Consider the following 22,957-nt stretch of genomic DNA (forward strand, 5'->3'; position numbering starts at 1 on the left):
TTTTTTATTTGCCCATTACACTACGGCTTTACTCATTAAAATATAAAGTTTGAACCTCTGCCAAAACCTCCCAATCATTTGAATGATAACATGGGCTATTGGGCTTTTCGTTTTATAAAGAACAAGAAACAATATTGAACCTGTCATCAGATTCAGGATTGCATGTTTCACAGCAGCCTACAATAAATATTACTGGTTTTAGTAACCATCACTTTCTTTCCATCACATGTGCACACAAACCTTGATCACCCATTTCCAGCCATCTTCAGGCGTAGACGACGACGACGACGACGACGTACTCGATGATTTTTTAACCGGAATTAGTCTCTTATTATCTCGATCTACCATTTCTTTTCTTAACCCATGAATCCTTTCATTCAATGTCTCAATCTCTTGTTGAAGACTCTCGATGGCTCTCTTCGTCGCTGGTCCTAACAGTACATGCTGATCCGACGGTCCTGATCTTTCATTGACCATACTACTATTGTTATATTGTGTTGCTGTAACGGACGACGAAGTGCTCATGGGTGACCTGTATGCATCCTGTTGTACTATACTCGGTCTATTGGGTATATGATGAAACTGTGGTTGCCGTGCTGAAGGATGAAGCACCCATGGATTCACACTATCATCAAAATTCTCATCGTACACTCTAGAACTCCTCGCTCTGCTGGTTGTCATGGGACGTAAATCCACACTACGTGAGGATGAAGATCGGAACTCAGTCGGTGCAGTTCTCATTGACATTTGGCCTGTAGAAGAAGCTCGACTGGACGCTCCTCCGCGCCATTGTCTCGACGACGATGTGGGCGGACGGCCCGGTATTGATTTTTCAACCTGTCTTAAATAGGCTAATTCTTCGGCATCAACAGATCCATCAGCACTGGAATCGTCTTCGTCTTCCTCCTCGCTGGAAGAATCTCCGCTCTCTCCAGAAGGTTGCATTACAGCGAAGGATTGAATGATTTGGTGAGCTTGAGCCCTGCCCGCAGGTTTCTTATAAGCCTGTGAAACCCCATTTAAACAATTGAATCATATGAATTGCAAAAATGAAAGTTTACCTCCATAGCCACTTGTAATAATATCTCTACATATCTGTGCTTTGCTTCTAATTCACTCATCCCTTCCAACTTTTTCCAAGCATCCCTACATGAAAACCATGAGTATGTAAAATCGGTTTTTTCTTTATTCTTTTCCTGATTACCACTTGGCTCTACCAACAACATCAAATATGCCTGGCCTTTGTGTTTCTATATCACCTTGTGAAACTTGTTTATAGTACGAATAAAGCTATACTATACGTTTAGCTCGTTTTGTTCGGGCATATTTTGGGTGTAGGAAATCATCTTACTTCTAACTTTTGGTCCTTTGTGGGTTGAACATTAGAGGAATTAGGTAAATGTTGTACAATGTATAAAGCTTTATTATATCTCTGGCAAATGTATCGATCCGAGTAATGTGGCGGTATAATATTCATGACCTTATTTTTTTTTTTTTCGTAGAATAAAAAAAGAAACCGTTTAATTTGGGGTTGTTTGTGTGTGTGCCGGGTATGAGTTTAAATCGTGTCAATAGCTTCAAGTCGAAGTAAAATGTAACACTAGTACGACAAAAGCATAAAAAAAAAGGTGTAACTCATTCTGTATTAAAAGAGGTAGGATCATCAACACGAAAAAGTATCGTCACCCTTTGCATAATTATTTAAAGTATTGTCATCTTTTAGCGTCAAAAACAATGATGATATTGCCCAGAATAATACACAATGGTAACCATAAAAGGAAATGATTTTTCAATGATGACAGAATGACAAAATAGCGTTTGTCCCAAATCAATCTTTTATTTTTTAATATAAATAGCTTCATATCTTTTGGGTCGGCATGGATTAAATAATTTACTTTACTATTTTAAACAATAATGACTAACCATACCACCTCTCCTACTACTTCTGATCCCCGTAATACCCATCATGAAGTGTCTGATACCCGCAACAGCCCAAAGTCCTCTCCTCGTCGTTCAGGAGATCGCCATGATCTTCCTTTGAGTGATTCGGATCCAAAGGCCGCCAAACAAAAAGCTACCGAAGAAAAGCTTCAAATGTTGAGCACTATTCAAGCCATGCAACAAGGAAAAATGCCTCGGAACACTCAACTGAATGATCTCTTGAACAAATTGATTACCAACAAGGTCATCTCTTCCAGAGAACATAACATGTCCCCCGACGGTAAATTGCTCTTGAATGATTTCAGAAAGCTGTTAAAGACTGTTCAAAAATCTTTGGCCGTTAAGAACAAAGATGAGCTGTTTCAATCTCTTGTCTATCATCTCCATTGTATGGAATCACCTCTTTCAAAAGGTAAGTCAGACATTTCATACCACTGCAAACATTCCCCCTTATTAACTTTCTTTTACTTAGATCAACTTGGTCAAACCATCAAGGTAACTGACAAGAATGTCGTTAATGAAGAAGGAAAGCAAGGTAAGATCCAAGCTGCTTTTTGTTGCTGCATAAGGTTTACTCACACTTTTTTAATTTGCAGGTTCCGATGCATTATTCAAGATCGGTAAATTGATCCTTCTCAACAATGAATTCCGTGCTCTCCTGGGTGAGTTGATTGATATCTCCCAGGAAATCTTCAGCAGTGTTTCATCCAAGGTCGGGGACTCTCTTTCCAATGCCGGCTCTGGTCTTCAAGATGATGAAAACCATCCCAACAAGCGAGGCAAGAACTTTGTCGACAAGTATCTTGACAAGGTCTTGGATCATAGCAATAAGAAGATGGAAAATGATCATACTCGTGGTCTTACTCAACCCCAAGAGCCTATGCAAGATTCTCATCATCATCGTACATCACTTCATGATCAAGAACCTCGCCTTGTTAGCTCTCCTCATGATGATCCCAGACATCAAGGTCTTTTAAACACCGGCGATTCTGTTCATCCTAATCTCATTCCAGGTGGTTTCCCTGCAACTCCTTCCATCGAAGGTCAAAATGCTTTTGATCAGAATGGACAACATGGCGCTTTAGGTCAACAACCTCCTCATACCCAACCACAACATGGTGTCTTAGGTCAACAACCTCTTCATACCCAACAACACCAACAACATAGTACTTTAGACCAGGACACTCTTCACAATAACCAAGACCGTGGTATCTTTAATCACAATAACCAACATCATGAACACGGTGTATTGGGTAACCATCAAACCACCAGTCCCGTTACACATATTGATCCCCTTCAACAACAACATGGTGATCCTGCTTATAACAACAACAATGGAGGTACCAATAACTATCAACAAAAGCTTGAGAACAACCGTCTCTATCAAAATGCTCGTAATGAAATGTATGAACATAAGCATCATGCTCGTAACACCGTCAAGGAAAAGCTCCCTAAGGAAAAGCAAGATGAATTAATTAGTCGACTCAAGCTAGCCATTGCTCAAATCCAAAAGCATCCCGAATACCAAGGTGCTATCCAAACTTTATTAAAGTTGTTGAAGGTGTGGACCACCCGTATGACCCAAGTATCCGAAGGTGTGAAGACTCAAGCAAGGGAAGGCGATCATCCTCAACAAGATAACTATCGAGAGCAATCTGAACGTGAACTCAAGTCAATTATTGAATGCTGGGCTCAAGGATATTCCATTGATCCTCTTCTCCAGGGTGTTCAACAAGTGATGCGTGATATGCAAAACGATCAAGAACTTCGTGAATTTTACCAACAAGTGATTCGATACTCTGATCGACTTGTGACTGAACCTGGATATGTTCAACGTGAAGAATCTACGCAAGAAGGTAGACAATTGATGGATGTGGGTAATAGCATGATCAAGGGCAAATACCGTGAAAACTTGAACTATTTGTCGTCTGAATCCCGCAAGATTATGAACTTGATGGCGGAGGATGAAATCTCCAAGGAATTGAACCATCGTATTGCTACTATTCATCATGACCTTTGGATGGACGGTGAAGGAAATCCTGCTTTCAAGCCTCATCTTTTAAATGATATGAGAATGACCTTGCTTCCCGCTTTAATTGATGAAATCAAGTACATCCCTGTCCCTCGTATTGATTATAGTGATCCTCAATTTGACATTGTGATTGAAAACCTTGTGATCTCTGGTGACAGTCTCTTACCTAACGTGTTTGAAACCAAGGTCGAAAGCTTTAACAGTTTCAGTCTCAAATCCGACACCGAATCCGCTCCTAGTCATCAAAGCTTGCATGTTCGTATGAGTGAAATCCAAGCTGATATCGATGATGTTGTCTTTTTTTATAACAAGAAGACAGGTTTCCCCAAGTTGTCTGATCGTGGTGTAGCCTCTTTAACTGTTGGCGGTAAGGGTATCTCTATCTCTCTTCGTATCCAAAGTGTGGTCGACAACCCTGCCAAAACTTTCAAGGTCGCCTCTTGTAAATGTAACGTGGATAATCTCAAGGTCAAGATCCAAGATAGTAACCATAATATGTTGTATAAGGCTATCCAACCCTTGATTCTGGGCAACATACGAAAGCAAATCGCCAAGGTGATGGAATTAAAGGTGACTGAATTACTCAACAAGGCCGATAGTAAGATCACTCAAACGATTGTTGAAATGAACCAAAACCTTCAAAACAGAGCCTATCAAGCACTCCCTGAACATGAACAAAATGCCACAAAGCCTCCTGCTCTCTCTCCCGCTCGTTCTCGTCCCGGATTCTTCTCCACTGCTGTGAAAATTATCAATAGTAACATCAAGACCAAGGTTCAAAAACGTAATGAAGCCAAGCGTATGGAGCGTATGTCCATGTCTCAAGATAGTCTCTCTTCTCATTCCAAGACACAACTTGAAGGAGGTCGCCTCAACACACATCCTGGTCAATTCGATGAGAATTCCATTGCTACAGATCGTCATCATTATATTGCCAGTCCTCCTTTATCCCCCACATCAAAGGCCCATATGCCTACAACGAATCAATATGGTGCTCAACCCACAGGCAACCATGGTGCTGATATCTCTCCCAGCTCTTCTCATTACAAGTTGGCTCAAGATATCCCTGATGCGCAATACAACCGTGCTGGTCAACAACCCCTTCATGATATTTAAATATGACATCTTTTTTCTATATAATTAATAAATATATTATCTTACTTTAAAAAATAATTTGTTTCACTTTGATCTGCAAGCTGTCAAAAAAAAAAAAAAAAAAAAAAAAAAAATAGGTTTTGTAAACTAACTCCTATCGAGATAAAACCGGTGTTTGTACTTTTTAAAAAAAAAACGAAACCCAGAAAGCTTGATAATGACATAAGTTGTGTTACTGAATATCCCACATTTGAAATAGCAAAACTACAATGATGAAAACAAGGTTATATCATCGGTGTCATATATGAAACTTATTAAAAAAGAATGTGAGATAAATCTTTTGCTGCCGATCAGGAATTAAACCATCCGGTCATCATTGGAATCTGATGAAGGACGGTGTGTAAAATTCTTGATAAAAAACTAAGTGTTAAAAGACCTTCCGATTACTAAAAAAGCGTGTCACCTTTAAATTAGTAAGAAAACGTGTCACTTCCCGAGAACTTCTCCCATGTATAAAGCCCTCGATTCTTTTCTACCGATGTGGATTTTTATCAAATATATCATATAACAAAATGCCTGTTCCACTTCTTGCCTCTAACAACGTGAAGCCTCCCGGTACCCCAATTGACCCTGAATCTGTCAAACATGTCAAACTGTTTCAACCCTTCCAACAAAAGTCTATTACTATGCACAACCGTATTGGTGTTGCTCCCATGTGTATGTACAGTGCTGTGGATGGACATCTTAACGATTTCCATGTTTCACATTACGGATCTTTAGCTTTGAAGGGACCGGGTCTTATTATCATTGAAGCTACGGGTGTAGCTCCCGAGGGTCGTAAGTAACTTTTTAACATTGTTATATTGCGTATTTTATTTATTGATTCATTGGTTTTTTGTAGGTATTACTCCTCAATGTGCTGGTATTTGGAGCGATGCTCATATTCCAGACATTCAACGTGTGGTTCAAGTGATCAAATCCCAAGGCTCTGTCCCTGGAATGCAAATTGCTCATGCTGGTCGTAAGGCTTCTATGGCTCCTCCTTTCAAGGGTGACTACATTGAATCTGATGCTGATGGAGGGTGGTTGAAGGATGTTGTTGGTGCAAGCGAGATTCCTTTTGCTCCTCATTATCCTACCCCTCGTGCCATGACCAAGGAAGAAATCAAGAAAACCGTGCAAGATTTCGCTGATGCTGCTGTTCGTGCGGACAAGGCTGGTATCGAATTATTGGAAATTCATTCCGCTCACGGGTAATACTATATAGCATATGTAGCAAAAAAGATCACTAGAAGACTTATTTTATATACTTCTTTGAAAAAAAATAGATACTTGCTTGGTAGTTTTCTTTCTGGTAATTCTAACAATCGTACTGATGAATACGGTGGATCATTCGAAAACCGTACTCGCTTTGCTCGTGAAGTTGTCCAAGCTGTCCGTGCTGTCTGGCCTCAAAATAAGCCATTCTGGGTCCGCATCTCTTGTACCGATTACACCAACCCTGAGCCTATGGGTCTTGATCCTAACGGTTGGGATATTCAGCAATCCATTCAATTAGCTAAGGAATTCAAGAAACTGGGTGTTGATACTGTTGATTGTTCCAGTGGTGGTAATATGAAGGGCGTCAAATATCCTGCTATTCCCATGTACCAAGTTCAATTTGCTGAAGCCATTCGTCGTGAAGCTGATATTTCTACAGCCGCTGTGGGTTTAATTGTCGAGGGAAACGATGCTGAGAAAATTCTTGCACAAGACAAGGCTGATTTTATCTTGGTTGGCCGTGAGTTTTTGAGAGACAGTGCTTTTGTTTTAGCAGCTGCTCAGTCTTTAAATATTGATATTACTTGGCCCAATCAATACTCTTGGGCTGTTAAAAAGGCTCGTCGTCAAAACACAAACAAGGAACAACAAGAAAAAATTACAACTATTCCATAAATAATTACAAAAACTTTTACAGACTTCATCCTTACAATATCGGCTTAAAAATATGCTGCAATAAAATTTATTCGATTATAAAATAATTAAGTTATTCTGTTTCTTCTAACTTTAATAGGACCTAGCATACTTTATCTATCTTGGACATTTCTTGCACTGTCGTTATGAAAAGAAAAAAAACTTCGATGCTGATCTCATTACTATTAATAGTATCATCAACGTAGACAAACTTAATCGATTTTCGGATAATGTAGAAGCAAAAAGCTCTTCTGATTACTAATTAAACGTGTCACTTATAATTAGTAAGAAACGCGTGACACTTCTGATTATTTGAATTCTCTTGAATAGAAACCATCCGTTTTTTATTATAATTACTGCTAAGAAAACATCAATTATTAGAAAGAAAAAATGCCTGTTCCAGTTCTTGCATACAACAACGTAAAGCCTGCTGGTACTCCAGTCGACCTTAAATCTGCTAAACATGTCAAACTTTTCCAGCCTTTTCAGCAGAAGTCTATTACCATGGATAACCGTATTGGCGTTTCCCCTATGTGTGTGTACAGCGCTGTAGACGGACATCTAAATGATTTTTACGTCACCCATTATGGCTCTTTTGCTTTAAAAGGGGCAGGTCTTGTTATCATTGAAGCAACTAGTGTATCTCCAGAGGGCCGTAAGTAACCTTAGACATTTCTGTTATTGTCTTGTGATGTTAATAACTTGTTTTTTAATACTTTAGGTGTCACTCCTCAATGCGCTGGTATTTGGAGCGATGCTCATATTCCAGGTATCCAAAACGTCGTTCAAGTGATTAAATCCCAAGGTTCTGTCCCTGGAATGCAACTTACTCATGCTGGTCGTAAGGCTTCTACGGCTGCTCCTTTTAAGGGTGACTACATTGAATCTGATACTGACGGAGGGTGGTTAAAGGATGTTGTAAGCGCAAGTGAGATTCCTTTTGCTCCTCATTATCCTACCCCTCGTGCCATGACAAAGGAAGATATAAAGAAAGCCGTACAAGATTTTGCCGATGCTGCTGTTCGTGCCGACAAGGCCGGTATCGAATTGTTGGAAATTCATTCCGCTCACGGGTAATGTTGAATGAATAAAATATCACTATAAGACTCATTTTTTTATGAACAAAATAGACTTTTAATTGGTAACTTCCTTTCTGGTAACTCTAACAATCGTACTGATGAATACGGTGGATCATTCGAAAACCGTACTCGCTTTGCTCGTGAAGTTGTCCAAGCTGTCCGTGCTGTCTGGCCTCAAAATAAGCCATTCTGGGTCCGCATCTCTTGTACCGATTACACCAACCCTGAACCTATGGGTCTCGATCCTAACGGTTGGGATATTCAGCAATCTATTCAATTAGCTAAAGAATTCAAGAAACTGGGTGTTGATACTGTTGATTGTTCCAGTGGTGGTAATATGAAGGGCGTTAAATATCCTGCAATTCCCATGTACCAAGTTCAATTTGCTGAAGCCATTCGTCGTGAAGCTGATATTTCTACAGCCGCTGTGGGTTTAATTGTCGAGGGAAATGATGCTGAGAAAATCCTTGCACAAGACAAGGCTGATTTTATTTTAATTGGTCGCGAATTTTTAAGAGACAGCGCCTTTGTTTTGGCAGCTGCTCAGTCCTTAGGCATTGATATAACTTGGCCTAAGCAATATTATTGGGCTGTTAAAAAGGCTCGCCGTCAAAACACAAATAAGGAACAACAAGAAGAAGCAACAACTATACCATAAATATAAAATCGTAACAATTATAAAATCATCAAAAGAAGAGATACCACAATAAATTGAATTTAATGCAAATATGTCCCCAACTCAGTAAAAAGTATGCTTTTTACGTTGGTTGAGTTGGATTGCATATGACAATTATAATAGATAAAGTGATTAAGAACAGTTTTTACTTCTGATAAGCGTTAACGTCTGATAAATATTACCAGCTAGATACACTAAAAGGTCTGAAGTTGAAAACACCACGTATAAATTAGGAGGGGGAGGGGCAGAAGTTTTTTGGCTTTTTGTTAATAGAATGTCTAGACTTTGGCCTATCACTGGCAAGAAATTTTTAACGCCGTATATCCATGGACAATTTGTGAAGCCATCCTCCGATCATATACGTAAATTGGTCAATCCGGTTAATAAGGCCGAACACATCACAGTGTATGAAACATCACCTAGTCAAGTAGAAGAAGCGCTTATCAGTGCAAAACAATCGAGTGGTGAATGGCAAAGTAGTCCTACATTCAGACGGGATCGCATGTTGGCTTTGGCGAGTCAACTTGAAAAGAATGAATACGACATGGCACAAATCGAATCACTTCAAACCGGCAAACCACTTGCTGATGCACTTTATGAAATGAGCGATGTAGTTGACAGTCTTCGTCATTTCGCAGGCTATTGTGACAAAATTTATGGCTCTTCCCAACAATTTGCAGATATGCATGCCTATACAACACGAGAAGCTCTAGGCACAGTTTCCTTGATTACCTCATTTAACTATCCACTTTTACTCACAGGCTGGAAATTAGGTCCAGCATTGGCAGCTGGTAATTGTGCGATTGTTAAGCCAGCACCACAAACCCCGCTTTCTTCTTTAGCTTTGGCAGAATTAGCAACCGATATATTGCCAGCGGGTGTACTGAATGTTTTGCCTGGGGGAGCACACGTATCTCAAGCATTGATTGATCGCACAGACAAGACTTCTTTTACAGGATCCACACTTGTAGGTCAAGATATCATGCGTCGTGCTGCGAATCGATTAACACCACTCACATTAGAATGCGGTGGCAAAAATGCAGTGATTGTCTGTCAAGATAGTGATTTAGAAAAGACCATACAAGATATTGCCATGGGAGCATTTTCTAACGCGGGCCAAAACTGTTGTGCTATTTCAAAAGTATTCGTGCATGAGTCTATCCATGACGAATTCTTGGAGAAATTAACCGGATTTGTAAGAAGTTCTTGGAAAGCAAGTCTGGATGGTGTTGAAGGCGATAACTTATATGGTCCTTTAATTGACGAAAATCAGTACAATCGTGTCATGAAATACGTGAATGACCGTCCACCTACAATGACAGGCGAGCTAAATCCAGCCACAGCAGCCAATGGATATTTCGTACCACCAACGATTTATACCGGTGTGGAAGATAGCGATCCTTTGGCTTGTGAAGAAATATTTGGACCTATTTTAAGTATATTAAAGCCATATCATAGTTTAGACGAGGCGATCCAAAGAGTGAATAAATCGCCTTATGGACTTGCGTCTGCTATTTTCACCAACGATCTGAAAAAGGCACATCAAGCCGCCAACAAGATCAAATCGGGTGTAGTGTGGATCAATATGTATAACATCATGCCTCCTTCTTTACCATTTGGAGGTAGAAACATGTCTGGTATCGGAAAAGATTTAGGTAAATCAGCCCTGAATGAATTTTCATTTGAGAAAAGCATTATGATGAGTATTTGATGCCCAGAAATAGCGTGGGAAATTATTACAACAAGATATAAAAATCAGGGAGAATCTTTTTTCTCACGAAAGTTTTTTTTTTCTTTCTTGTACAAACAATAATAAAAAAAAGATGTTTAGTAGAGTCTCAAAAACCCTCCTTACTGTATGTATCATAGACATGCATCTTTTCTTTTTTCGTTGTCGGGGTCTAATTTATCTTATGTAGAAGGCAAGACAGACAGCCACTCGATCCATTTCGACTTATAACGCAGCCATTGCCGGTTTGACACCTCAGCAAGAAGAACTTCGTCAAGCAGTTCATGACTGGGCTAATGTTGAGCTTTCTCCTCGTGCCGGGGCTATCGATAAAGAGAACGAGTTTCCGATGGATATGTGGAAAAAGTTCGGTGATATGGGTTTATTGGGTGTTACTGCTCCCCAAGAATATGGTGGTCTCGGTTTGGGTTATTTTGAACACACGCTCGTTATGGAAGAAATCTCCAGAGCTAGTGGCTCAGTTGCTCTTAGTTATGGTGCACATTCCAATTTGTGCGTAAATCAAATCACACGTAACGGTAATAAAGCTCAAAAGGATAAGTATTTACCTAAATTGATCTCGGGTGATCACGTTGGCGCTCTTGCCATGTCAGAACCTGGAGCTGGGTCTGACGTTGTAAATATGAAGTTACGTGCAGATAAAAAGGGAGATCATTACGTGTTAAACGGTAACAAGTTCTGGATTACCAATGGTCCTGATGCGGATGTTTTGGTGGTCTATGCAAAGACGAACCCTGAAGCTGGACCTAAGGGAATTACGGCGTTTTTGATTGAAAAGGTAAACAATGAACAAACAAAAAAACTTGAGATGAAACTGTTTCTTAAACGTATCCTTGATAGAACTTCAAAGGGTTTTCTGTTGGACCCAAGTTTGATAAGTTGGGCATGCGTGGCTCAAATACTTGTGAGTTGATCTTCGATAATTGCGAAGTGCCTGGTAAGTAAAAGCATGTATATGATCTTTTGTGATTCCAACTGCTTACAGCGAACTTGTTTATGCAGTCGAGAATGTTTTGGGTGAAGTCAATAAGGGTGTTTATGTCTTGATGAGTGGATTAGATCTTGAACGTCTTGTGCTTTCTGGCGGACCTTTAGGGTAAATACTGTGTCACATAAAACACTGACATATATACTAATACTAAATTTTATCACATCAGTTTAATGCAAGCTGCGTTAGATGTCACCGTGCCCTATGTCCATGAACGTCGTCAATTCGGTGTACCAATTGGTGAATTCCAAGTAAGCGAGCCAAATAGAATAAACAATAAACAAAATACCTAATAATATTTAGCTCATGCAAGGAAAACTGGCGGATATGTATACTAAAATGAATGCATCTCGTGCATATGTGTACGCTGTCGGTCGTGCTTGCGACGGAGGTAATATTAGTAACAAAGATTGCGCAGGAGCCATTCTGTACTCCGCCGAAAGAGCAACCGAAGTAGCTCTTGATGCAATCCAATGTCTCGGTGGAAATGGCTACACCAACGAGTACCCTACAGGTAGATTATTGCGTGATGCCAAGCTGTATGAAATTGGTGCAGGAACAAGTGAAATTAGACGAATGTTGATTGGTCGAGAGTTTAATAAGCAATTCAAATAAATCTCTCTTACGTGTTTGCCTTAATTCAGCCGATTTGTGTATGATAAAAAAGAGTTAAATAAACCAACCAATGAAAATGGGACTCAGCTTAGGATTCCCACCTGTTTGATAACGCGAAATCAGACGGGTGCACATGTGACTTTTAGTTTTTTTTCCCTTTTTTTTCTCTCACAAAAATTTATTATTTTCTTTCTCTTTCTTTTACTTTCTTTTTACATTATTAATCATGAATTTTGAAGACATTGTTGACATGGATTGGGTTGATACCCACACAACCTTAGAAGATACAACTGATTTCTCATCAGAGTATTTCTTTGATCATCAGCCTGACTTTTTGTTAGAACAACCTTTAACACCGCCACTACAAGCAAGTACTATTGAACCAGAAATCAAGATGGAGCCCATTTCAAGTATGCCAACTACTGAACAGATAAAGCAGTTGATTGAAATTGCAAAGAGACAGTTGGCGTTACGTGAACAACACTACCTGCAACAACAGGAACAGCAACCTTCTTTATTTCAACCTATTATTGATACTCCCGCCGTAGTCAATGAAACCACTGCTGCGCCATCAAACATTTTTTCTATGCCGCCCCTCCCTATCTTATCCCCTACAACTGTCGCAACAAGTGATATCACGGCGATAGAAAATGCTACTACCCTGGAGACCATCTCCAAACAAATGAACGCGGCTGCTGCTGCCGCTGCTTCTGCTGCTTCTGCTGCTGCTGTTGCTGCTACTAATAATACGAATGTTGCTGCTGTTTCAACGGCAGCGGCAGCAACGGCGGCGGTGAATAGTAATAACAATGTAACATCACCCTTATCTTCGGAAATGACAAACGTGGGTAGAAGAGATTCGCTTGCTTCTATGACAGATGAATCGATTTCACTGGAAGCTTATGCTGAAGCAGATGGGATTGATTTGAAGAGATTGACACCAAAAGAACGTCGTCAATTGCGCAATAAGTTATCAGCAAGAAATTTTAGAGTTCGAAGAAAAGGTTTGTTTACATTTAAAATTTCATTATACTTTCTTTGTACTAATTAAAAAAATTTCTTCTCTTTATATAGAGTATATCTCTACTCTGGAGGGACAAGTAAATGACCACAAGATGGCAGCTGAAGCATTAAAAGATAAACTAGTCAAGGTTGAAGAAGAGAACAAAAAACTACGCAAAGAGATGGATAACCTGAAAAGACAGAACCAAATCCTCTTATCACAAAAATCTTCATCGTCACCACGTATTTTATCTTCTTCGTTACCAAAACCCAACCTGAATAAGGATATCAGTATTATGGGTACAAAAGCAACAGACTCATATCGTCAACAAGATAACTGTATACTTGTATCTAACGCAATTATGCCTGTGTGGGATTACAATGCGATTCTTTCTAATCAACACAAGAAAATAGAACAACAACAACAACAACAACAACAGCCTAAAAATGAATACATGGATCTTCTCGTTGGTCAATTTTTATTATCTGTTGTACAACTTGCAAGTTGTATGCCTCGTGGAACCAATCAAATCCAAGATGATGATTACAGACTCCCCCTTATGCCAGATGATCGTGATTTTTCCTCATCATCCACAACAATCAAATCAACAAACTCATCCTTGTCTATATCAAATAACTTTCTTGCATCCACTTCATCTTCATTCCCTACTCTTATTAATTCACCACCCCTTTCTTCTTCTTATATGGAAGATTTATATGATGTATTGATCCAATCTGCCTTGATCAATAGTTCAAACTCTGATAAATCTTTTTGGTGGTGGGATAACTCAAACTCTCAAGCCATGTAATCATCTCTCTTCATATCCCCATATATTTTTTCTTTTTTTTTTCCATCAGTTTTCTTTTTTTAATTTCTTTTTTCTTTTTCGCCTTTTTTTTTTTTTTCTTTACAATAAAAATTCCCCAATCATTTGCGTAACTTTAAATCTTTTCCCCCCGTCTTTGTTAATTACTTCCAAAAGTGGCTGCATCTCCCTCCTCCCCGTGCGAAACATCCCAAAAGTTCCGCTAACTATGTATTCTGCAATATGACCATAAAAAGGCGTCTCCTTGCTATTAACTGTCATTTGAGATCTTATTCTGTCACCGTTCGTTCGAAATATAAGTATAGCTATCATCCGCAAGTATGCATCGTTTTGCATACTCAACAAAATGCAAATGTAAAAATATGTGCTTCGCTAGAAAAACGAATGCTTCAAAAAGGGACACACTTTCTTTGTTTTATAAAACCTAAAATATTACTCAGTGAGGCGCTTTTGTATAACATAGTGTGTGTGAAACGCTGTAAATTATTTCGATTCCCGTCATAATCAATATATTATTTTCGGAGGCGAAGTGCAACCCGTCTCCATGTCAACAAATAACGAGATTCATTCTTTATTGTTTACAACCCGAAAAAAATTAAAAAAATCTTTCTCCTTTATTGATCCCGGCCAATGCTTCTTTAATGATGTGGCGACTTTTGAGCCTGGGAAATTCCTAATATACACTTTGTATGACCCTTTTTTACTATGAATGACCAAATCATGACGTAAACCTGCTCTTAACTCACCATCGTAAACAGCACAGATAAACAGATTATTCTCATTTTCCACTTGACAACATTCTCATTGAATGCTTTACATAAACATTGGCATTGAATATAGAAAACTAGACGATGCTATCTCTTGCCAAAAGTTAAAAAAATTTAAAGTACCGATGGTGATTGATAGAAATAAACATGCCAAGTAAAACGTGCTGCCTACTCCGAATCAGAAACCATGTGGATGTAGATATTGTAAAGGCGGAGTGATCGACCATTTGTATCGCCAATAGTTTAAGTAAAGAAGCTGAGACGACAAGAGCCACTCAAAATTACAAAGGGGTATGGTCCCGGTGTATTTCATTAATGGCTCTGTTCTTCTCTATTGTATACTAAGCTTAGGATAAACCTATGTAAAAGCATTGGTAATCACCATCAAATCTAGCTTACAGAATTTATAAGAAGTCAAAAAAACTGGTTCGGGATTTCAAGCACTCGTGGTCAAAAAATTGACATTTAATACAAGTATCGCGATGGAAGTGAGATTATTAAGTTTGTGTACTGTTTTTACAGTAGATTACTGAAATACCAGTTATTCAATAAAGGAGTCTAAATCAACATCTAATAAAATTAACGGGAGTCTGCTAAACGAGAGGAAGCCGAAAAGATACAAACATAAAAATGTGATTTCTTGGGATAAATTGGTTGAGGCCTGATACTTCTGACACAACTCGTTTGTAGCACTTACAAACTATTTTCAAGGCCCTAGACTTTTTTTGGGACCTAACCCCATTTGAAGGGGCCGAGAGTTTACATGTATTTTCCTGTCTCACAGATGCTTCACGGCTAAGCTGCATCTCCTTTAAAGGTTATGTGGGTTTCTATAAGACTACGTTGCTAGATGGTTATGCTCCACTTTATCATCTATCTATTACACACAAAGTTCGCACATTTTATCGGCTCTTCTTGCTCGTGTTCGAAAAGAAGGTTTTGTGAACGGCTCTAGTTAATGCTAATACATCTTACTCGACCTTCCAAGTAGAGTAAATTGTCTAGTCCATCCCCCTGCATGGAGTATTGCCTTCGAAGAAGGGTAAAGGAAGGGCCGGTAATTTGATAAATCTTTGTTGTCATTACATTATAATTAATAAGTCTTCAATGTAACCATATAACAAGAAAATTGGACTGTGAGGCTTGGAGTATACACTTGTAAATATTCTAGTAACCATTAAACGGTCGTCTTATCTATCATATTGCGGATCTCATTCCGTTTAAGATATCACCTCCCCTCCCCTCCCCCTACTCCTTTTTTTTTAAGTCAATATTTAATGGCGCCTACTAAATGTATTAAAAAAGCAGTAGCATTATCATATATTTCAACAATAACAATTGTATTTAGGAGACAATACTACAAACAGATGGCAAACGTAAATGTTGCAATGATAATGGGCGTTGGTGGAACATGAATACGGCAATTATCACTGTTAACTCTCACATGGTTTAGAGTCGGAGGAAAAGATCAACTTGAGTTCCGTAAACTTGCTGCAGCTTCTGGACCTTTGTGTCATGTTGAGACAACGAAAAGAAATTCATACTACACAAACATGACGGCGGAGGATAAACCACTTTTTTTTTTAATATTACACACCAACAGCGATTTATACAATACTTGTGATGGCAGATCCACTTGTGAGCACGCAATAAATGTATTTTGCATCATATGAGCTACTCAGGGATATTGTTTGGGGTAAAAAAAGGGGGGGTAAACATTCCACCGAAACGAGAACTCCATAAATATTTGGGGGCCGAGCTCTTATTCATTTAAATCCTGTTTATGACGATCCTAAATTTATGGTGTGATTTATTGGAGGAGAATGTTGTCAGTGTAAATTTTATCGAATTTCACGGCCAAAAGCACTTCCGAATCTGATCCGTCATAAACCGATATTGCGAAAACTTCCTAATTGCCAAATTTACATCATCGTCCCGCCTTGAACACTGAAATTATCTCAAAAGACGCATTCGAAAATACTGATAATGATGCTTACTATCTACCTGTTAAATGTCGTATCATATAACTGACCACGGCCTGATCCATTTGCTGGTTTGGATTACAAAAGGTTTTCGTAGATGTGACAAGATATAATTCTTTTTATTTAATTATTATAACATTAAAACTAAAATGTCTTGACATAATTTTGCAACATAGATCGATAATTAAATACTTTTGATCATCCTAAAAGCTCCCTCTGGAATCAAAATGAATTGAATGTCAACGGCTCTATTGCCTTGGAATATATTTATCCCTTCTTGTTATCTATAATTAAAGAATGGCCCTTTTGACAATATAATATGAAAATGTGTAGGTAGGTATCCCCAGAAGAAGAAAGTTATTAAAAATACCTTTTACCAGCTCGTGCTCAGTCAAGAACCACTATTATAAAGAGCATTTTACTTAATAAAGGTTTCTTTTTGAATCTGTAGACCAATGTTTAAATAATTACTAATTCTCCTTGCTCATAGAAGTCTGAATATTGCTAAGAATTATATTTCTAGAGTGAATAGAAACCGATAATACTGAAATAAATGTACATTAATCTATCTCACTTCTTCTACATGGTGCTTTTTCATCAAAGACCACAATCACTACAAGCTTTTTTGAAATAATGAGATCATTAACCTGAAGATGAGCTTTATTTTTTCTTTTCTTTAGGTTTTAAACATTATGGATTTGACCCCGTCCAAATAACCTATTTTGAAAGCTCTTTTTCCAAGATTTCAGGCGGGATCATGTAAAAAAACATATGGTACTATAATTGGTATCTCTCTATCAGAAGGCCTCAGTTAAGGTAGTACTATTCACATGGAAGAAAGGCCTTTACAAATAAGCAAATTATGGTTTGCATATGCTCACAATCTAGTTTAAGCAGCGGTCGGTAGTGTACTAAAGTCGCACTGTTTAACATATAAAATCGCTTATAAAATCATCCCATCGATCCATGATCGAGACAGGCACATAATATCATAACACTTACGTAAAATATCCTGAATTAAATATTCACAACTCAGGGTTATTTGCTATCCTAAAAGATAGATTGACTGCATTGATTCGATAACTTTACCCACGCTGTAAATAACTATAAATACCTCCCCCCCCCCCTTTTTTTTCTTTTATATGAAAGAAGGGTGCACTTTTGATAAGAATAAGAAAATCTACAAGCAAGCAAAATAAAGACAATATATGCAATAATAAATATCCATGTGTAGGCAAAAACACGAAGAGGTTTGTTTATAGCGGTTTCTCTAAAAGATATAAGCATTGCCAGCGCTTGTCTTTATAGTGAATAACTCAGCGGTCGATTTATCTTAAAAGTGAAGTACAATCGTCCCATTCTTTGATAGTGGCTCGATAAATGGAAGCAAAATCTGAGAACTCAAAATTTTACTTTGTATATTTACCTTTATCCTACTAGTTATTGTAGTTAAATAAAAAACAAATATGATGTCATTTAACGCGGATTGTTATATCAATGACTCTTGACCACATTCATCATAAAATAGACATACTACATATTATAAGTGTGGTCAAGTGGACACGTAAGAATATTACTTGCTAGTAACAGCTCACATAAAGATGTTTTCGTAGCCACTATTTGGAATTTTAAATATCTAAAATGTAAATATTTATGGTATCGCACAATGGCCATGAAAATGCATGTGCAAGGTATATTCCACCTCGTTTATGCTGATTGAATGAAGTTGTTAGGGCCAATCAAATTTAATGTGTCTCGGCGCTTGGAATACGTGGCAACACAAACACCTTGATTAAATTACTTTTTTATATTACTTTCTTTTGTTTCATTCGACACTAGTAAACGTGATTATTTAATATGGGTGCAGTTCTGGTGGGCATGTCAATTCTCAGTTTGACAGCAGCCCTTACTTGGCGAGGTGAACATACATCTTTAATAATCTCGATTGTCATGTCAATTATCGCTGGATTATGCACGTACTCAACTTTACCTAAATTAAGAGACAGCTTTATTAAAGCTAATCTTTCTGGCCGAGATCTACTAAAAGTGAGCAAGACATTACTGTAAATTCAAAACTGAAAGAAGGTCTCTGTTTTTTGAAAATTTCATTAAACTAAATTCTTATGAACTAGACCTGAAACTATGGGCCTACCGACAGCTATTATATACCTTATCACCTTATTCCTGTTCATGCCGTTTCCGTTTATCAACTGGTTTGAAGGTGCTCATGTTGTGCATGAGGACGATCCCCATTTCGGCACATTTCCTTATAATAAGGTAAGTCACTTTTTTACAGGGAAAGGGACCGTTTTCTTATAGCGTTTTAGTTGGGCGAAATATTATCTGCAATGCTTGCTATTCAATCCATGATCCTTTTAGGTTTCGCAGATGATGTATTGGACGTAAGATGGAGATATAAAGTCTGGTTCCCAGCAATTGCTGGTATCCCCTTAATGATTTTCTACTATACAAATAAGGGAGCGACATACGTCGTGATGCCGATCCAGTTGAGACCTTATTTGGGCGAATTAGTGGATTTAGGTAAGGGTTTTCAGGTTGGAAGTTTTGGAGTGCTAAAATATAGACATAATATTGTACAGGACCATTGTATTATGTGTATATGGGGATGTTGATTATTTTCTGTACACATAGTATCAATATTTTAGCGGGTATCAACGGTATCGAAGCAGGACAGGCGCTTGTGATTGGATTATCAGTTATTGTAAATGATTTATTGTATGTGTTTAACAACCCGGATAGACATAGTGTCGAAGCACATTTATTCAGCTTGTATTTTGTCCTTCCGTTTGTGGGAGTCACATCTGCTTTATTGTGGCATAACTGGTTCCCAGCAACACTATTTGTAGGAGACACATTTTGCTATTTTTCTGGCATGACACTTGCAGTGGTTGGTATTCTGGGACATTTTTCCAAGACTCTGCTTTTATTTTTCATTCCTCAGATCTTCAATTTTGTTTATTCCTGTCCTCAATTATTCCGTTTACTTGAATGCCCACGCCACAGAATGCCACGTCTAGACCCTGATACTGGATTATTAAAGTGCTCAACTGTGCGACCAAACGATAAGAAACCAATGGGAATATTAGGAAATATCGCATTAAAAATATTGCGTGGGTTGGGCCTTTTAAAGGTGTTTGAGTACGACAAGGATGGCAAAATCATCGAGTGTAACAACTTGACGTTATTGAACTTGGTTCTTGCGTATTTTGGGCCCATGTCTGAAAGAAATACCACAATTGCTATATTGGTAATCCAAGTCAGTGCAAGCTTACTTGCTTTTTTTATTCGCTATAAACTTGTTCATCTTGTATATTAATAATAAAAGGTTTCATCTGTAAAATATATCATTTTAATACGCTTGTTCGCGGTGGAGTGCCTATGCATATTATCATGAGCTCTAATAACTGAGTTCTAGTGTTATCTGCTGCATGTGTATTTATGGACATATTTTCTATAATAGATATATTGTATGCATTAGATTTAACGATGCAAACATTGTCGACCATTTCGGAGAGAAAGACTGCACCCAGGTAAGCCGATATCATGAAATACAGAGATACCGTTGTTTTTTGATATCAAAGTGGGCATGTGTAGATAATAAAAGATCCTCAACAAAGAGAGACTTGTCATATTGGGAATAAGCTCAGTCATACGCTTTACAATAATCTAACTATGGTCAGCTCAACTTAATTCATTGGAGGCTGAGAAGCGTTGGTACCGTGAATGACAACATCTCATTTTTTATCAACAGTGGTATGTGTAAGAAGTGTAACTGAGCAGAAAATTATGGCACATATGACTCTAAATGTTTGTTAAGACCACATTTAACGATTGCCAAAGTTTATTTAATACACCAAAATGGACTTTAAATGAAAAATTAATGGTCTCCGAGTAGATAACTTTTTTTTGTTTTTCTTCCCCGTGTAAACATAATGTCAAATAATCAAAAGTAAGTAAAGTCGAATTGGAATCTTGTATAGATCATAACTCTAGCTTCAATAGTTACTTGGAATCGAGTAGTTATACGTCTTCAACTCAACAAAACGGGTTAAACATTAAACAAGAAGTAGCGATTGTTGGAATTGATTTAACTGATTTAGGATATTAATGTTCATTTTAAATAGTCAATGCAGGAATCGAGTTACAGTCAATACAGCTCAAGAAATGTTGAGTCTAATGATTCTGGAATAAATACAATGGGAATCAAACACTCTGATGGCGGAAGTACGCCCAGATCATATTTAGATTCAACAGTTGTGCCAACGCTATTAGAGGGACTGAAATTGTTAGCAACAGAACGGTAAGCATTACTTATGCTTTCTCCTTGACTCAGGGCTAATAATGAAATAGGCCTTCAGACCCACTTGCATACCTTGGTCGATTTTTGTTAAGTCGATCAAATGAAAGACAATGATGGATATCGGTTTTTAAACATCCGCATGTTTCTACTCTTTATTTAAGTTTTTGGTGGGACGAAAGAAATTTGTTTTTATAACGCTCTTCTTTTCCTTTTACTTTTTATTTTATTACTCTTTTTTATACACTCGTACATCAATTCCCCAATTTCATTTCATTTTGAATTATCTCCTCTCCTTAAAATCAAATAAATCAAGTAATTATAATCAATCACCCATACCAATTATCGATTAACTTATTCTCGTTTAGAATGGGATTTATAGAAAAAATCAAATCTAGTGTCGAAATGTGGAGAATCGAAAAATATACTAAACGTAGACCTGTAACATCTCCAGATTTCGAACAAAAAGGTACATATTAGTTACTATACGAACCATTCTTTCTTAATGACACTAAATTATAGACCGAGAATTTTATCGCCAACACTATAAAGATGGAGTATATCTTCATCAACAACCAGGTGCCATCCAAACCACTAATTCAACAAACAGTGGTATGATTAATTCCATCAGTCGAAAAACCACTCTCTTACGAACAAAAAGTGAAAAAATTATGCGTTCTTCGGAAAACTATAACAGTAACGCACGTTAATCCCTTTTAAAATGTACCCTAATAACTCTTTGTCAATAAAACCAAACTCAACCTTTTTTTCATTTGGAGTTCCAATATATGGTCAGCTTCTAAAAAGGCAATACCATGCTTGAGGTTACATCTTGGCCAGATTTGTGTCACCTCTCAATTATCCATTTTTTTCCCCTTTTCCTGTGCTTCTACACTCAATTTATCTTTTCTGAAAAGTCCGCTCATTTTTTTTTTTTTTTTTTTTGGACATTTGTGTTTTACATGACCATGCCTCAATTACTTTATTTCAGCCTCATACCTTGTCTTTTTAACAGCTTTCTTTACATATTATATACGTCTAAATATAATTTTATTATAGCTGTCAGTGATATTGGAACCCCTTGAAATTAGGCAGACTAAAATAGATACGATTAATGTTTGGCAAATTCATACAAGTCATGGCTGGCACATTATTTAAATAGAAGAGAGAGGCCTTAATAAAACGTCAGTCTCCACTAAATTGAAAACCAAGAAACATTTACTCGAAAAACATTTGACTTGTACAATATAAGAAAACCTAACCGTCGAAACTCCATCCAACAACGCGTATCTTCATAGTTTTCATTTGAAAAGCGTTAAAGTTTTTCTGTACTTTTTGAAGCACTGGATTCCAGTACAATTACTTAGTAGTGGCTACCCATTAATGTTTTATGGTTGATCGGCGGCTTTAGAGCACAAATTTGTACATTACTTGTAGACGACGAAATAGTTATACTCTGTTTGAAAAATCGATACTGGTCAGTTCCTGGTTGCTTGAAATGCCTTTAGCATTTGCCACCATCAAAAACGCTTCACAAAAGTACGGTTAGTCAAGACAACTTGCATCCCTTTGGACGCCTGGGAGTCTCTGGACTTAATGATGACCAGTCACAAACTAGCATGTTAAACTGAAACCAAGTTTCTCTCTTTTCAAACAATCTCGCAATCATCGCTCCATCTCTAAAACTAGCCGACCTTTTTGAATGCTTAACATTCTTAACAGCAATCCCTTAGATTTTATCACAGTACACGACATCAAATGATGGGTCATGATCTAGTTTTTCTTGGCTGCCATATTTAAACCTGGCTTTTTTGTCACTTGCTCCAAGGACAAACAAAAGATTGGAGGTGGTGGTCTGGGAAAAGAGGGACGGATAGTATTAAAATATGTTTAAATGAAACCTTTCTTCATAAATGTGTGCATGGCTAGAAG

General features: G+C 37.8%; 9 protein-coding genes across 9 annotated transcripts; 8 read left to right on the forward strand and 1 right to left on the reverse strand.

The window, feature by feature from the left end:
- Positions 1-15: 15 nt before the first annotated feature.
- On the reverse strand, positions 16-1,226 carry EV154DRAFT_421807 (uncharacterized protein; the record flags this gene model as incomplete). Its single annotated transcript, XM_051596054.1, has 3 exons — positions 16-177; positions 241-1,005; positions 1,062-1,226. The coding sequence occupies 3 exons, from the start codon at positions 1,224-1,226 to the stop codon at positions 16-18; spliced, it is 1,092 nt and encodes a 363-aa protein (XP_051457043.1).
- Positions 1,227-1,549: 323 nt separating this feature from the next.
- On the forward strand, positions 1,550-5,089 carry EV154DRAFT_603139 (uncharacterized protein; the record flags this gene model as incomplete). Its single annotated transcript, XM_051607335.1, has 5 exons — positions 1,550-1,654; positions 1,724-1,765; positions 1,857-2,353; positions 2,414-2,476; positions 2,538-5,089. The coding sequence occupies exons 3-5, from the start codon at positions 1,915-1,917 to the stop codon at positions 5,087-5,089; spliced, it is 3,054 nt and encodes a 1,017-aa protein (XP_051457044.1). The 5' UTR covers positions 1,550-1,654; positions 1,724-1,765; positions 1,857-1,914.
- Positions 5,090-5,781: 692 nt separating this feature from the next.
- Positions 5,782-7,005, forward strand: EV154DRAFT_511042 (uncharacterized protein; the record flags this gene model as incomplete). Its single annotated transcript, XM_051601768.1, has 3 exons — positions 5,782-5,905; positions 5,970-6,321; positions 6,397-7,005. 3 exons carry the CDS (start codon positions 5,782-5,784, stop codon positions 7,001-7,003), a joined length of 1,083 nt encoding a protein of 360 aa, XP_051457045.1.
- Positions 7,006-7,360: 355 nt separating this feature from the next.
- On the forward strand, positions 7,361-8,836 carry EV154DRAFT_544033 (uncharacterized protein). The gene is made up of 3 exons (XM_051604577.1): positions 7,361-7,676; positions 7,743-8,094; positions 8,152-8,836. The coding sequence occupies exons 1-3, from the start codon at positions 7,412-7,414 to the stop codon at positions 8,756-8,758; spliced, it is 1,224 nt and encodes a 407-aa protein (XP_051457046.1). The 5' UTR covers positions 7,361-7,411; the 3' UTR covers positions 8,759-8,836.
- Positions 8,837-9,048: 212 nt separating this feature from the next.
- On the forward strand, positions 9,049-10,558 carry EV154DRAFT_511044 (aldehyde dehydrogenase; the record flags this gene model as incomplete). The annotated part of the gene is made up of 1 exon (XM_051601769.1): positions 9,049-10,558. A coding segment is annotated over one exon (1,439 nt), but the record flags the coding sequence as incomplete, so codon positions are not given.
- EV154DRAFT_511046 (acyl-CoA dehydrogenase/oxidase) lies at positions 10,559-12,289 on the forward strand. Its single transcript, XM_051601770.1, has 6 exons — positions 10,559-10,632; positions 10,696-11,304; positions 11,367-11,463; positions 11,529-11,622; positions 11,684-11,765; positions 11,818-12,289. The coding sequence occupies exons 1-6, from the start codon at positions 10,600-10,602 to the stop codon at positions 12,127-12,129; spliced, it is 1,227 nt and encodes a 408-aa protein (XP_051457048.1). The 5' UTR covers positions 10,559-10,599; the 3' UTR covers positions 12,130-12,289.
- Positions 12,290-12,355: 66 nt separating this feature from the next.
- Positions 12,356-14,078, forward strand: EV154DRAFT_444357 (uncharacterized protein; the record flags this gene model as incomplete). Its single annotated transcript, XM_051597055.1, has 3 exons — positions 12,356-12,758; positions 13,041-13,133; positions 13,204-14,078. The coding sequence occupies 3 exons, from the start codon at positions 12,356-12,358 to the stop codon at positions 13,938-13,940; spliced, it is 1,233 nt and encodes a 410-aa protein (XP_051457049.1). The 3' UTR covers positions 13,941-14,078.
- A 4,219-nt stretch (positions 14,079-18,297) lies between these two features.
- On the forward strand, positions 18,298-20,115 carry EV154DRAFT_511058 (glycosyl transferase family 4-domain-containing protein). Its single transcript, XM_051601771.1, has 5 exons — positions 18,298-18,350; positions 18,434-18,770; positions 18,840-18,984; positions 19,035-19,248; positions 19,308-20,115. The coding sequence occupies exons 2-5, from the start codon at positions 18,565-18,567 to the stop codon at positions 20,042-20,044; spliced, it is 1,302 nt and encodes a 433-aa protein (XP_051457050.1). The 5' UTR covers positions 18,298-18,350; positions 18,434-18,564; the 3' UTR covers positions 20,045-20,115.
- Positions 20,116-22,544, forward strand: EV154DRAFT_552188 (uncharacterized protein). The gene is made up of 5 exons (XM_051605038.1): positions 20,116-20,258; positions 20,853-21,028; positions 21,394-21,494; positions 21,548-21,730; positions 22,085-22,544. The coding sequence occupies exons 1-5, from the start codon at positions 20,157-20,159 to the stop codon at positions 22,108-22,110; spliced, it is 588 nt and encodes a 195-aa protein (XP_051457051.1). The 5' UTR covers positions 20,116-20,156; the 3' UTR covers positions 22,111-22,544.
- The last annotated feature ends 413 nt before the right edge of the window (positions 22,545-22,957 follow it).

This window comes from Mucor mucedo, assembly GCF_025094135.1.
Source record: "Mucor mucedo strain NRRL 3635 chromosome Unknown EV154scaffold_53, whole genome shotgun sequence".
NCBI lineage: Eukaryota > Fungi > Mucoromycota > Mucoromycetes > Mucorales > Mucoraceae > Mucor > Mucor mucedo.